We start from the raw sequence: 13,266 nt of genomic DNA on the forward strand, positions 1-13,266 counted from the left end.
AGAAGAAGAAGTTTATGTTGCACAACTAGCTGAGTTTGTGAAACATGGTGAAGAAAGAAAAGTGTGCAAGCTGCATAAAGCCCTGTACGGACTTAAACAAGCTCTAAGAGTTTGGAACAAGAAGATAGATGGCTTTCTAAGGGAGAAGGAATTTGTGAAGTGCACGAGTGAACATGGAGTATATGTAAGAAGAAGCAATAGTGAATTGCTTATACTATATCTCTATGTCGATGACCTATTGATAACAAGTAGCTGCAAGAAGGAGATCGAAGACTTCAAAGGTGATCTCAACAAGGAATTCAAAATGTCAGATCTGAGTGACATTTCATATTTCCTTGGCATCGAATTATACAAGAGTGGTAGAAGTTTGATGATGCATCAAAGAAGGTATGCAGGTGAAATTCTCAAGAGATTTGAGATGCAAGATTGCAACCCAACTTCGACTCCAGCTGAGCCCATATTACAACTGTCGAAAGATTCAGATGAAGATGATATCGACCCAACCCAATATAGAAGACTTATTGGGTCACTTCGATACCTTTGTTACACAAGGCCTGACTTAACATACAATGTAGGTATGATGAGTAGGTCCATGCAGAAGCCAAAGGTATCACATCTAGCAGCGACAAAGAGGATACTAAGGTATCTGAAAGGAACTCTTGATTATTGCATTTTGTTTCCTATAGCTGATGAAGGAAAAGAATGCAAATTAGTAGGATACACTGACTCAAGTTGGTGTAGTGATGCTGAGGATCGAAAATCCACAGCGGGCTATGTGTTTATGCAAGGTGGTGCACCAGTTGTTTGGAGTTCGAGAAAGGAGCCAGTAGTGGCATTATCATCGTGCGAAGCAGAATACATAGCTGCTTCTCTTTGTGCATGTCAAGCAACATGGATGGTGAATTTGGTCGAAGAGATAACAACGAAGAGTCATGGAGCAATTACCATGAAGATCGACAGCATGCCAGCTATCAATCTGGCGAAGAATCCGATATCATATGGTCGAAGCAAGCACATCGAAATGAGGTTCCATTATCTTCGAGAGCAGGTAGCAGATGAGAAGATGAATGTGAAACACTGCAGAACTGAGAATCAGATTGCAAACATCATGACGAAGGGAGTGCATGTCGAAGTGTTCAGAAGGCTAAGAGCTATGATGAATGTAGATAGGTTAGACACAATGAATTAGGTGGTGTGTTGAATTGTAATTCCTTGTGTCGAAGCAGGTTGCTCGACAGAGTAAAGAAGTGTCAAACCACCTATGTCTATTTTAGTAGTATTAGCTATTTTGGGTTTTTATAATTTTGGACTTTTGCTTGAGGTCCAAGTTAACCTAAATCTATAAATAGAGGGAGTAACCCTTATTTTTGTAATAGAGGTGTACAGAATATTCACAACACTTGTAATTCAAAGTGAATCAAAAATTTTCCACAATTTGTGGGCAGAGAGAAACTCTGCAGAATTTTATTACTCTTCTCCTTCATCGTTCTTTACTTTCTTTCTCAATTGTTCTTCTCTTTTCGTTGTTATTGTGTGGATAATAATAATTTTGTTCATCAAGATAGATTGAAATTCTCTATAGATTTTAAGGAATTTCCAACACTACTAAATTTAATTATAATCCACCCTATATCTAAAATTTGATTATGAATGAAAAAGGAGTGACTTTTATTTATAAAAAAAAGAAACATAAATTTGTTTTTTTACATAACATTTGATAAAAATACTCCGTCTACACACTAGTTTTAATAAAGGGATAATATATTGAAGGAGGGATGCAGTAATTAGTTTCGGCTAATTTTCCATACAAACCATTACTGAGTATCTTATCATATACATGTCGGGTCACACTAATAATGATAAAATATTTTTATTCAGCGAGAAACAGTGAAACAAAATGACAGGTCACAGAACACAAAAAGTAAAACCACGCATGAACTTAAAAATAAAAAAGTGAAACTTTCTTTCAGTAACAAAATACAGACACAGACAACAAAATTACCTCTTTCTTTATGCCGTGTTTTTCAAAATCCATACTTGTGCTGAAACTGGAACCTAGTGCGTACGACCGAGCAAAACAAACCAACAATACTCGTTGGATCTTGTTCTTCCTCTGTAAAATAAATACCACGTTTTCCTCTTAATCATAAGTTTAATTTAATTTAATTTAATTAAATAATACTGGGAGAAATTCAAGGAAGATCTGAAACTCAAAAAAAAATGCAAGGTATTATTCATGCTGTTATTATTAGTAGTAGTATCCCTCTTTTTCTTCTTTTATTTGTTCGTGTTATTCTGAACCCTAAATTTAAATTCTCTCGAGTTTTACGCTTCTTTGACTCAATTTGACTATGCTTATTCTTAGCTGTGTTTTATTTTTCAGTTTTTATTTCTGAATTATGCGCTTATTGTTGCTGTGGATTTGTTTATGTGAATTTTGCTTCTATTTTGGGTTGACGAATTAGAGATGAAATTCAAGTATTTCAGGAAATTTTAGGAATTTTAGGAATTTAGGGGATGTGTCTGTGGATTGTTAGTGTTTGTGAATTTTGGATAGCCTTTATGCCTATTTTCCCCCCTTTCCCTTATGTAAGGAGTGGGAAGCTTGAAATTGTGGTTCCGGTTTGGGCGAGGCGGTTATCGATTTGCATAGTTTTTTGGTTGGGGGAAATGTAGGTGAGGGGAGGGAAGAGATTAGTTTAAACCTCAAAGATAGAGCTTAAAATGCCTCTCATTCATCCATTTGGCATGCTCTTAAATCTTATATTCTCGTCAAACAACTTTGTTGATCTTAGTGATCTTCTGTGGGATCCCCCTATCATCCTACTGAAGTCCGATCTTATGTGGCTTGTAGCTTGTTGGTCCAGGTGAGTGGGTAGAAACATGGTTCTGGATAAAACATTATGACGGAAGTTGATCCATGTAGCCGACCTACTTAGTAGGCTAAGGCTTGGTTGTTGTTGTATCCTATTCCTATTTTAGTTGTGATCATATACAATGAGAATAGTGATGATTGTTTGAGATTAACAATATGTGGTAACAAGGATTATATGAAAAAATTGTTCTTAGATTACTCCTAAATTGCTTGATAGTTTTTGAAGTACCATCATACAGATGTTGCGTTTGCATAATGATAGGTAGAGATAGAAGAAAATGATTGAGATATAAGCTCGGCTTCGAAGAAGCTTAATATTTCTCCAGGGGATAGATGTAATAGTGTTGTTTCAAGTTTTCTTAGACTAGCCATTTTATCCTTTCATATCTTAAAAGCCTATTTTTGTTTCATTCAGAAGTTTGAGAACGACAGATAGTGATAAAACACCTTTGTGTATAGTTAGAATATCGAAAAGTACCGTAGTTTTTTACAACTATTTTTGAACAAGTAGAAATCCATTTGACTACTAAAAGTACTTAAACGTCTTTTTATAAGAGTTTTCTTGTAACTATATTCTGACAGCTCAATGCCCACTAACCATAGAGGCTAAGGGGGTAACTAAAGCCTGAATTTAATGCAGAGCCTGCCTTTAATTTATTGCTTTTAGTTGGCATAGATGAAAAAATAAAATTTACAACAGTATTTAAACAATAAGCGTGTTACGGTGCAAGAAGTAGTTTGTTTTCCCCCTGTTTATCACTTTTACGACAATTGGTTGACGTGCGAGTTGAATTTGCTGATCGATCGATGGCCTTTCGCTGCGACAAGCATCTGAAAATAACAGATGGTGAGATCTGTTTACTCAGAAACCGTGATCCTTTTCTCTCTCAAGTCTTGATCTGTACATAATTATTGTATATAAAAATTCTGATTCATTTGTGATTTGTTTTGAGATATACTGGTCGTATCAAATTTAATGATACGCATTAGCTCATTCCAGTAGCTTCTATGGTTTTATGCATCTTCCTGCTCTCAATGTATCCTCATAATACCCATTTTTCAAAGGGAACCAAATTTAGGGTAATTGTATGCTTTCATCCGTTTATCTATATATAAAAAATTACATTGAAAATCTTTTCTTTAAATGATGAGGTGTGTCAGTTTATGTATTACCTTTTTTATCTCTGAATTTTCGGGTCAAAAAAGAATTATTGCTACTTTTGCAACTTAATGAATGCAGAATTTTACTCTCCTCCAAAGAAAGAACAATAGTTATAGTGATGTTAATGAAGTCTGATACCTATTTGCAGGTAGATCCCCAGACCAGGAATCAATCGGGTCTGGGGCAAAGAGGTCCAGTGTGTCATCTGGTAGTAGGTCTAGAAATCAGAAGGAGTTCTTCTATAAATTCGTTGAAAGTGACTGTCTGAATGAAAAACTTGTAGATTGGTTTGAATCTGTAACAGAAAAATATACATTGAAACAGCAAGCATTTGATGTTCCATTTGAGTTGATTGAACTTCAAAAATTTGATTACGCACTAGAGGGGATTCCATTTCAGCAGCTGACACGCATGCCTAATGCTGTTCATGCTTCTACATCTGAAGCTGTAGAAGCAACATCGTGTCTTGCGATTGAAGATTTCCTACATGCTAGTATGAAGGGCTTGTGGGAGGCATTTTGGAGTCAAGACGAGCCTATGCCTTTTTCTGCGGCTTGTCTGTATAATGCAAACATGAAATTTTATCAGGCTGAAAATGCTATTGCTAACGGAAGACTTGGAGGACTTTGTGGCACTGGTATATTGCTTAATAATTCTAGACATCCTCATGGGAAATGGGATCATCTCCTTGAATTAACACTTCTAAGAACAGATATCAGAGGTCTAGCTGTTGGCAGCGACTGGCAGCCTTCTCTGCCGGTCCTAGGAGAAGCTCTATTTTATGCTATTCGAATGCTGTTGGCAAGGAGTTTGAGTAGACTGAGTTTCTTTCCGGATCCAAGCACAGCGTTTGTTCTTCTAGTTGATTCTCAATACGGGGGAGTTGTAAAGGTTGAAGGAGATGTAAGTAAGCTCAATTTTGATGTGAATAATGTTTATGAATGTGCTGCCGAATGGGTAAAAAATCATTCTAGAATTTCTGTTTCTCCAATTTATAGAATCTGGAACAAGCTAGGAAATGCAAACTGGGGAGATATCGGTGCTCTACAGGTTTTATTTGCAACCTTTCACTGTATAATGCAATATGCTGGAATGCCCAAGTACTCTATTGAGGATTTAGCTGCCGATCATAGTTCACGTCTCCAAACGAGAAGAATTGAGAGGCAGTTAGGAGATACCACCAGAGTGAATGGAAATGGCCTATTTCGTTACCAGCAGCGTAGTGTTTCCCCTGAGATTGTCGAAGTTCAGGATGATTATGTCAATGTTGATTCCAAAGAGTTGATGAAATTAGAAGAAGGATCTTTGTTATGGCTGGAGGATTCAGATGGGCAAAAGGGTTATCAGATACAAGAAGTAATGAATACTGGTGAATTGACATACTACATTGCATCTTATGTTGAAGATCCAGGAATAGATCTGTTTCTGTATGTGGGATCTCATCCCTCCCAGCTGGAACCAGCATGGGAAGATATGAATTTATGGTATCAGGTCCAGAGGCAAACCAAAGTATTGACAATAATGAAGCAGAAAGGTCTCTCGAGCAAATATCTGCCTGAATTAATTGCCTTTGGAAGAATCGTACACCCTGGTCATTGTCGAAGGCCCAGCTCTGGTGGAAATTGTGACCACCCTTGGTGCGGGACCCCTGTTCTTGTGACCAGTCCAATTGGTGAAACAGTCGCTGAAATGGTAGAGTCAGGCCGATTTGGTTCAGACGAGGCTATCAAATGTTGCCATGATTGCTTATCAGCACTCTCAACTGCTACCTCGGCGGGACTACGGCACGGAGACATCAGGCCAGAGAATGTGATCTGTGTTAGGTCTGGTGTGAGGCACCCTTATTTTGTTCTAATTGGGTGGGGCCATGCAATTCTTGAAGACAGAGACCGTCCTGCCATGAATCTTCACTTTTCATCTACTTACGCACTTCAGGAAGGAAAGCTATGCTCCGCCTCTGATGCAGAAAGCCTAGTTTATATGCTTTATTATTCATGCGGTGGTGTATTCCCTGACCTAGATTCAGTAGAGGGAGCGCTACAATGGAGAGAGACATCTTGGTCAAGGAGATCAATTCAACAGAAGCTTGGTGATATTTCCACAGTGCTGAAAGCTTTTGCGGATTATGTCGACAGTCTATGCGGAACGCCATATCCCATGAACTATGACATATGGCTGAGAAGGTTGACGCGAAATATTCCGGAAGATGATCATGGAAAGGAAATTGTTAGAGCATGCTAAGATTTCCAACTGGGTCCAATTCCTGAAATGAAAACGCTATCATCTTAACATGTTTATCATTGCAATGGTTCGACTTTTGGGCTGCGGATAAAATATCGAATATCGAAGTCAACAGTTTAGTATCTGATGCTCATGCATTTGTATTCATTGAAGGATTGTTTTGGGGAATGGTTGGTGCATTTAATCAAAGGAGCATATCAAAATAGCCAATTCCTTCATTTTGAGGAGCCAAGACATGAATTTTAACAGTTTTCTTTCGATTTCATTGTTCATGACGAGTTCCTTGTCAAAGTAAGTTTTATTCATTACAGCATTTGTTTGTAAAGATAATAGGCCTTCTTCTAGAATACCCTGAGATTCATGCAGTTGCATGATTCAAGACCATATAAATGGTACACACACTGCACAGGGTATATAATCTTATTCTGTAAATGCCTTATTTTTAGTGTGTTCATTGTAGTATCTATTTACTGTTAGAAATTGACCCGTCTCTAGTTCGTTTCTACTTCCTATATATATGTGCTTCAAGACTTCAACTTCGTGTGAGGTAGGGATTATAACATTTACAGAAGATATTTTCCATTTAATAGTTGTCCATTTAAAGTTTGAAAATTTTGAACTTAAGATGACGTGACTATACTTTTAATCATGAAACAGCCTTAAGATGAGATATTTTGACTTAAACGCTGTTCCAAACATATGCTTCATTCTATTGATTAAAATTAGTACAGGTTCCACTAACTTTATGCGCCACTTATATAATTTAGTGTGACTCATCAATTTCAATTGATAAAAGACAGATAGACGCATCAAATACACACCAAATACTCTGAAATGGGCCAAATCAAAGGTAAAAAATAATAAGTTTGGATTTTCGACTCCGGACACACCCCAACCACATTATACTCAAAGTCAATCTCCCATGATGTTTAAGGGTTTGTTTGAATTTCAAAATAATTCTTTCTTCATATTACAAATTATCATAGACTCATTTTCAAACCAACATGCAATATTGTTAGGGAGTTTGTCAAGATTTTATAATCCGGATTGTCCTGTTATCACACAATCAAAAACAATTCCGGGCCGATGTTGAAGAAAAACATATCTTAATATAAATATTTATTATCACATACACAATCTTCTCCTTCACCTAGTCTAAAATTGTATTTTCTATATATTTCAAAATTTTTGAATATGCCACGTACATCCTTATGAATTGTATGATCGATTCAACATATTTAACATATAACTCCTCAGTAGAAGAATTTATTATAACATTCAAGGTATTTATGATCTTTTATGTTTTCCAATATCATACTAGATTTGACCATTTTTCCGTCTCCATCCTTAATTTGTTTGGTCCCTACCGCAAATTTCTACTTCTCACATTTTTTGTTATATGATACTTACACAGTAAAGCTTGTGAGGTAAGAAACACATTTACAACCGAATTCATCAGTGTGGTATTGGGATCAGTGACAATCACTTGTGGCATGTTTTCTCAGTCTTTCAACATAGTCTGACACACTTTAAAAGTCGGCGTGACAATGTCCTCTTTTTTACTTTTCAAAAATGCAAATCCAACCGAAAAAGTCATATTTCTAAAAGTAACACTAACAATTTTCAGAAGTGGTAGTCTATACTTGTTGGACTTATATGCTAAATCAATTATCAAAACAGTGGGAAATGTGTTGATCAATTTGATGTAATCCAAATTAGTTCAAAATATATCTTGAACGGTTTTTCTATCCTCACAGACTTGGTACCTAGATATATAATGATGATCATCAAAAAGCTTAAACAATTGTTGCGTTACAGATCTTGTACCTCTTATCACCTTATTGTTTCAGGTGCGAACATTGTATATTTGCCTAATATTTGTGACACTTTTGGATCTTTTATTTTTTAAAGTTATGAGTATGTTTTTGGGGTGAACCATGTTCAATGTCATGTTAGAAATAAGTTTCTTCTCTTCAGAATTCAAATGCCATACAATGGGATGATCAAATAGCTTGTAACATAAAGCATGATTATATATATACAACAAACCACATGAAATATCCATGTATTATTTTTCTTTTGTACCTGCGTAACTTAAAAGGACACTCACGTTCCCTCATTTCGATGTCATCGCGTTTCAACTTTCAGATAGGTTCTTTACACTTTCCCCTTCTTTCGCATCTCGTCGTCACAAATGTTTGTTTTCTATCAAGACCAGAATCCAACCTCCTGATTATAATGTTAAACTCTAATTTAGCAGCCTCTGTGCGGATCAAATGAAACATATGTTCACGAATAACAAACGCTTGTATATTTGTAAATTATTTTTCAACATCTACATGGACATCACATTGTTTAACAACCATAGATACAATAGTCTCGGGGACAATATCAGGGTGCACCATAACTATAATCAATCATGACAGAAGGTAATTCAAATTCAACATCAAAAGCATCTGAATTTTGATTTCCATACATAATGAAACATAATCTGAACTTCAAAGTTTGGACACCGCGTACATATCAGCAAAATAAACTAGGTTTTCTCAAGCATGATCAACAAAATGTATGTACATTACCTGAAATTTAAGTTTCTTTTGCTTCTTTTGATGTCAAAATACAAAAAAAATGTTGTTTTGAAGTACAAGACTTAAATGAGAATGGAAGAAGATTTTTGTAGGGTTTTTCAAAAATGGTGTTATGATCACGAAGACTAGTATATATGCAAGGTGATTCCAAATTATTTTTCCTTCTTGGCGTTTCCGGATATCAATATCCGGATGATATTTTGAGATTGTTTTTCGGACATATTTTTGACTTAAATGGGGTGCCTTTTTGATAAAGTGATTTAGTGTATAATAGGCGAGTTCGAATTTTAAAATCATGACGATATAAAGGATATTTTGGAGTTTATATAGGGTGTAGTGAACACCATCTTTTTGAGATCTGCTAGGATGTGTTTGAAGAGCCATAATTTTAAATTATAAGAATTCAGTGTGAATAATAAACCCAAAAATATTGTCGGCCAAACGAGGACTAGAAAAAAATTGTAAGTCTAAAAGGAATAAAGAAGGTTAAATATAAGAGCAAGTTCTAGATAAAATTGTGGAACCTAAATAATAAGATGAAAAAGTTTTGTTAAATCTTGTGTGGAAGGTCAGCTGCAAAGCAACAAAAACAAAATGATAGGATAAAAATTATCTAAAATAAATTTTAAAGTGTGTTCATAGTCAACTTTGGTTCTATCTACCTCCATCAATTTAGACAAATTGGATGTAAATGGATAAATCGACGAATCCTCTTTCGGATACTTTAGAAACCTTGATATGAATTACTCATTCACATGAAATATACCGATCAACAATATTTTATAAAATAATATTCTCTCATTTATTCTCTTACACTAAAAAATAAATTAATAATTTAGATATAATTTACATGTTTCTTTATACCTAAACAAGTCTCTATTTACAGAGAAACCCGTAATAATTGGTGAAGAATAGCAAATCTTTAAAATACTGATTATATATATCAATATATAATTTTAGCATGAAAATAGTATCATATGTTGCTATGGTTCAATGTAAGACACTTAATACCAAACATTGGGTAGTATATATCAGAAACAAAGACGAAATTAGAAATTTTGAGTAATCGGATCAATATAAATATAATATTTTATTTTCAAAAATATATAAATATAAATTATAATTGTTCTCTATGGTTTTTCATATTCTGAAAATGTTGAATGATTTTATCATTTTCAACATCAACAAAAATATATATCTCAATGTAAGTAACTAAACAATCATTTAACCAATCATCACTCATGCGATTTTACATTCAATTCTTGATAATATCCATAGCATAGAAAGCTCTTTCAGCTGTTGCAGTTGTCATCGGTAATATCAGAGATAACTTTAAAAGAAAATATATCAACGGGTACACAACATGTTTTTTGGTCTCTGCAAGCTTGATAGAAAGATCACCAATCTCCTCTAATTCTGAAAATTCACTGTCAAAGCATACATATAAGAAATAGTTTTTAAGCTGACAATCTAGTGTCAATAATTCAACTTAAGAAAACTCTGAAGGATAGAATTGAGGTAAACGAATCAACCTCTCTTTATCAAATGCATAAAATGAATCTTTTGGACTTAAACAAGCTACACAAAGGAGCAACTCAATATTCACTTCTGTAAAATGATTGTTCAACTCTTGAAGTTGTCGATCAATCAGTTCATGAAACAATTCAACTTGAAAATGGTATAAATTAGATACTTTCTCCATTTTTCTCTTTGACTTTTTTTATGTCAGTTAAAAAGTGTCATCCATATCTAGAATGTCAATATCATTATGCTCACAAAATAATAAAACATCATTCAACAAAAAATCTCAACCATTATCTCTTATAGCTTGTAGCCTTATTTTGGACATTTTTACTAACTTCATAGCATTTACAATATCTTATCACTTCTTTGTAATGCTTGAGATAAATCATGTGTAATTCTTAAAACTATTTTCATCGAGTGCAAGATGAAAGTAAATTCAAAAGATTGCATATAATTCATCAGCGTTAGTGTTTCACCTTTTTATCTAAATATGTTTCATCTTCCTCAACCATTTCTAGCACATCAATCATAGAAGAGAATAGAGAAACTATACTAAGTAATATACCATAATGTTAGTTCCATTTTGTTTCCCCCTCCTTCTTAATTGTCATTTCTTGATTCAAGCCACACCAACTAGAGATTTCTCCATGTTCCAATGTTTGTTTCACCTTTGTAGCTTGACTCTTACGAAGAATATCTCGGCGCTTACATGATGCCCCAATAATATTATACAAATTAGCAACCAAATTAAAAAATAAATCAATTTTAGAATGCTTTTTTGCTAATGTCACAAGAGCTAATTGGAGTTGATGGGCAAAATAATGAATAAAAATGCAGAATGATTCTCTTTTAAAATCAAGCATTGTAGATCATTGTATTCACCTTTCATATTACTTGCTTAGTCATAGCCTTGTCCACGTATCATTGACAAACTTAATCCATATTTTACAAATAATGACTCCAAAGTCAATTTCAATGTTAGAGCACTGGTATTTAAAACATGAACAACACTAAGAAAATGCTCAATAACTTTTCCTTCATTATTTACATAAAATATAACCACAACCATTTTCTCCACCACTGAGATATCACGAGATTCATCAATTAAAATAGCAAATAAATCATCTCTAAGATCATCCAGTATAACTTGAGTAGTGACCATTGCAGCAGCTTTAACAATATTCTTTTGAATACCAGGAGATGTTAACTTAAGATTTCCCTGACAATTTTTCCAAACTTTATAAACATCTTTATTATGGTTAACAAGAAAATTCATAAGTTCAAGAAAATTCTCCTTATTTTTTGATGAAATTGACTCATCATTACCATGAAAAGCTAAATCTTGTGCTAATAAATATCGAATGCAACCAATTATATATGTCAAATGAATTCGATAGTCCTCTTTAACTTGATTGGATTGTTTACACAAGACACCTTCAATGTGTTGCTTTTGTTTCATTAGAGCTTGATAATTTCTCCATGCTTGATTATGAGAGTTATTTACATCTCTAAGATGAACTCGAAATCTTTCACTTTTTTTCCAATTTGTAAAGCCTTATGTTATAAAGGCATCACCACAAACTTTATGTTCTTCAAGACGTGACTTTATAAGATAATGACATAAACAATATGCAGCATCCTCACTTTGACTATATTCCAACCAACTACCATATTTTAAATACCAATCCGAATTAAACTTACGAAAGGTATCTCCAAATTTTATGTGTTTTTTTTTTGTTTTGGTTGACAAGGACCCTTTTGCAAATAATGGCTTCTAATTTCATCCCTATCACTTGGATGATAATCTGACATTTTTGGCCTTAAATTAGGATCGGTAGTAAGTTTTTCCAATTCAAACTCCAAAAACCTTTTTTTCATGGGAGGATCCAGTTTCGGGCTTCAACGTTCATTAGGTGTTTGAGGATTAGGAGTTGATGATTGCTTTGTTGATTTTCTTTTGAAATATTTTTCCATTGCTTATTACTAAAAATAAAACAAAAAATCACAATTAAAATCATATTCAGAAAATTCTTAATAATACTATAAAATTGATACAAACACAACAATTTCAAAAAACACTACAAAACTCTAAAAATAAATTTTCTGTCATTAACATAATCTCAAACTCAATTAGGTGATAATATATTTTGTACTCTTATTACAATAATAAAAATAAATTATAAATTCATAAAGATTAAAATTAAAAAAATTACCTTTTATAAGATCAACAATGGATAAGAAGCTAGTAAGAGAGAGACACTTTGTAGGGAGAGAAAGAGGAGTGAGAGAAAGAAGAATACCAAAAGTGATTTGTTTGTATTTGGAAAGAGTCCAAGAGAATTAATGGGAATATGAAAAGAAATAGGAGTTAAATTTTTTAATTTTATTTAAAGAATTTATCTTATTTTAAATGCAGATGGATGTGTGTGAGACTCCGAATCATTTTATTAAGTGAGGGTCATTATTGAATTTTCTTCATAATTTTTAATACATTAAATATATTAATATATTAGTTATAATATTAAATCTTAATCAATGATAAATATGGTGGGGACATGGGCCAACCCTTTCATCTTAATAGCTCAACCTTGATCAGAAATGCACTCATAATTATGTATTTCAACAAACATATGGTATATATTTATTAAGATAAAAATCTCATTCTGCCACATTTATTTTCATCCAAGTATATTATGTTGATTGAATATGGTGGTCAAAGGTCTAGAAGGTGGAGATATGCAAGGTGTCATATGTCTTCGTTGTTTGTTGGAATCTTTATGCATGCAATGGTGTATACACAACCAACTATAACACACACATTTGTTCTTGTAAGCATATTCTTGGCTAAACAAATAAATGAGCATTAGATTGTTGTG

At 33.7% G+C, this 13,266-nt stretch overlaps 2 protein-coding genes across 3 annotated transcripts; one reads left to right on the forward strand and one right to left on the reverse strand.

Moving 5' to 3' along the window:
• The first annotated feature begins 1,972 nt into the window (after window positions 1–1,972).
• LOC127126545 (uncharacterized) lies at window positions 1,973–6,790 on the forward strand. Of its 2 annotated transcripts, none has more exons than XM_051055486.1 (2): window positions 1,973–2,227; window positions 4,186–6,790. In XM_051055486.1, the coding sequence occupies exons 1-2, from the start codon at window positions 2,221–2,223 to the stop codon at window positions 6,276–6,278; spliced, it is 2,100 nt and encodes a 699-aa protein (XP_050911443.1). In that variant the 5' UTR covers window positions 1,973–2,220; the 3' UTR covers window positions 6,279–6,790. The 2 variants fall into 2 exon arrangements, with proteins under 2 accessions (XP_050911443.1, XP_050911442.1); XM_051055485.1 differs by lacking the exon at window positions 1,973–2,227 and adding an exon at window positions 2,249–3,722.
• Window positions 6,791–11,288: 4,498 nt separating this feature from the next.
• On the reverse strand, window positions 11,289–11,849 carry LOC127130615 (uncharacterized). Its single transcript, XM_051059592.1, has one exon. It carries the CDS (start codon window positions 11,847–11,849, stop codon window positions 11,289–11,291), a length of 561 nt encoding a protein of 186 aa, XP_050915549.1.
• Window positions 11,850–13,266: the final 1,417 nt, after the last annotated feature.

The sequence above is a fragment of the Lathyrus oleraceus genome, chromosome 3 (assembly GCF_024323335.1).
Source record: "Lathyrus oleraceus cultivar Zhongwan6 chromosome 3, CAAS_Psat_ZW6_1.0, whole genome shotgun sequence".
Lineage (NCBI taxonomy): Eukaryota > Viridiplantae > Streptophyta > Magnoliopsida > Fabales > Fabaceae > Lathyrus > Lathyrus oleraceus.

Excerpts from the sequence above, each read along its gene's own strand:
- LOC127126545 (XM_051055485.1), top strand. The coding sequence starts at position 3,683 with ATGGCCTTTCGCTGCGACAAGCATCTGAAAATAACAGATG. Across the intron at positions 3,723-4,185 it reads GCATCTGAAAATAACAGATG|GTAGATCCCCAGACCAGGAA; the intron begins GTGAGATCTGTT and ends ACCTATTTGCAG.
- LOC127130615 (XM_051059592.1), bottom strand. The coding sequence starts at position 11,849 with ATGAAACAAAAGCAACACATTGAAGGTGTCTTGTGTAAACAATCCAAT.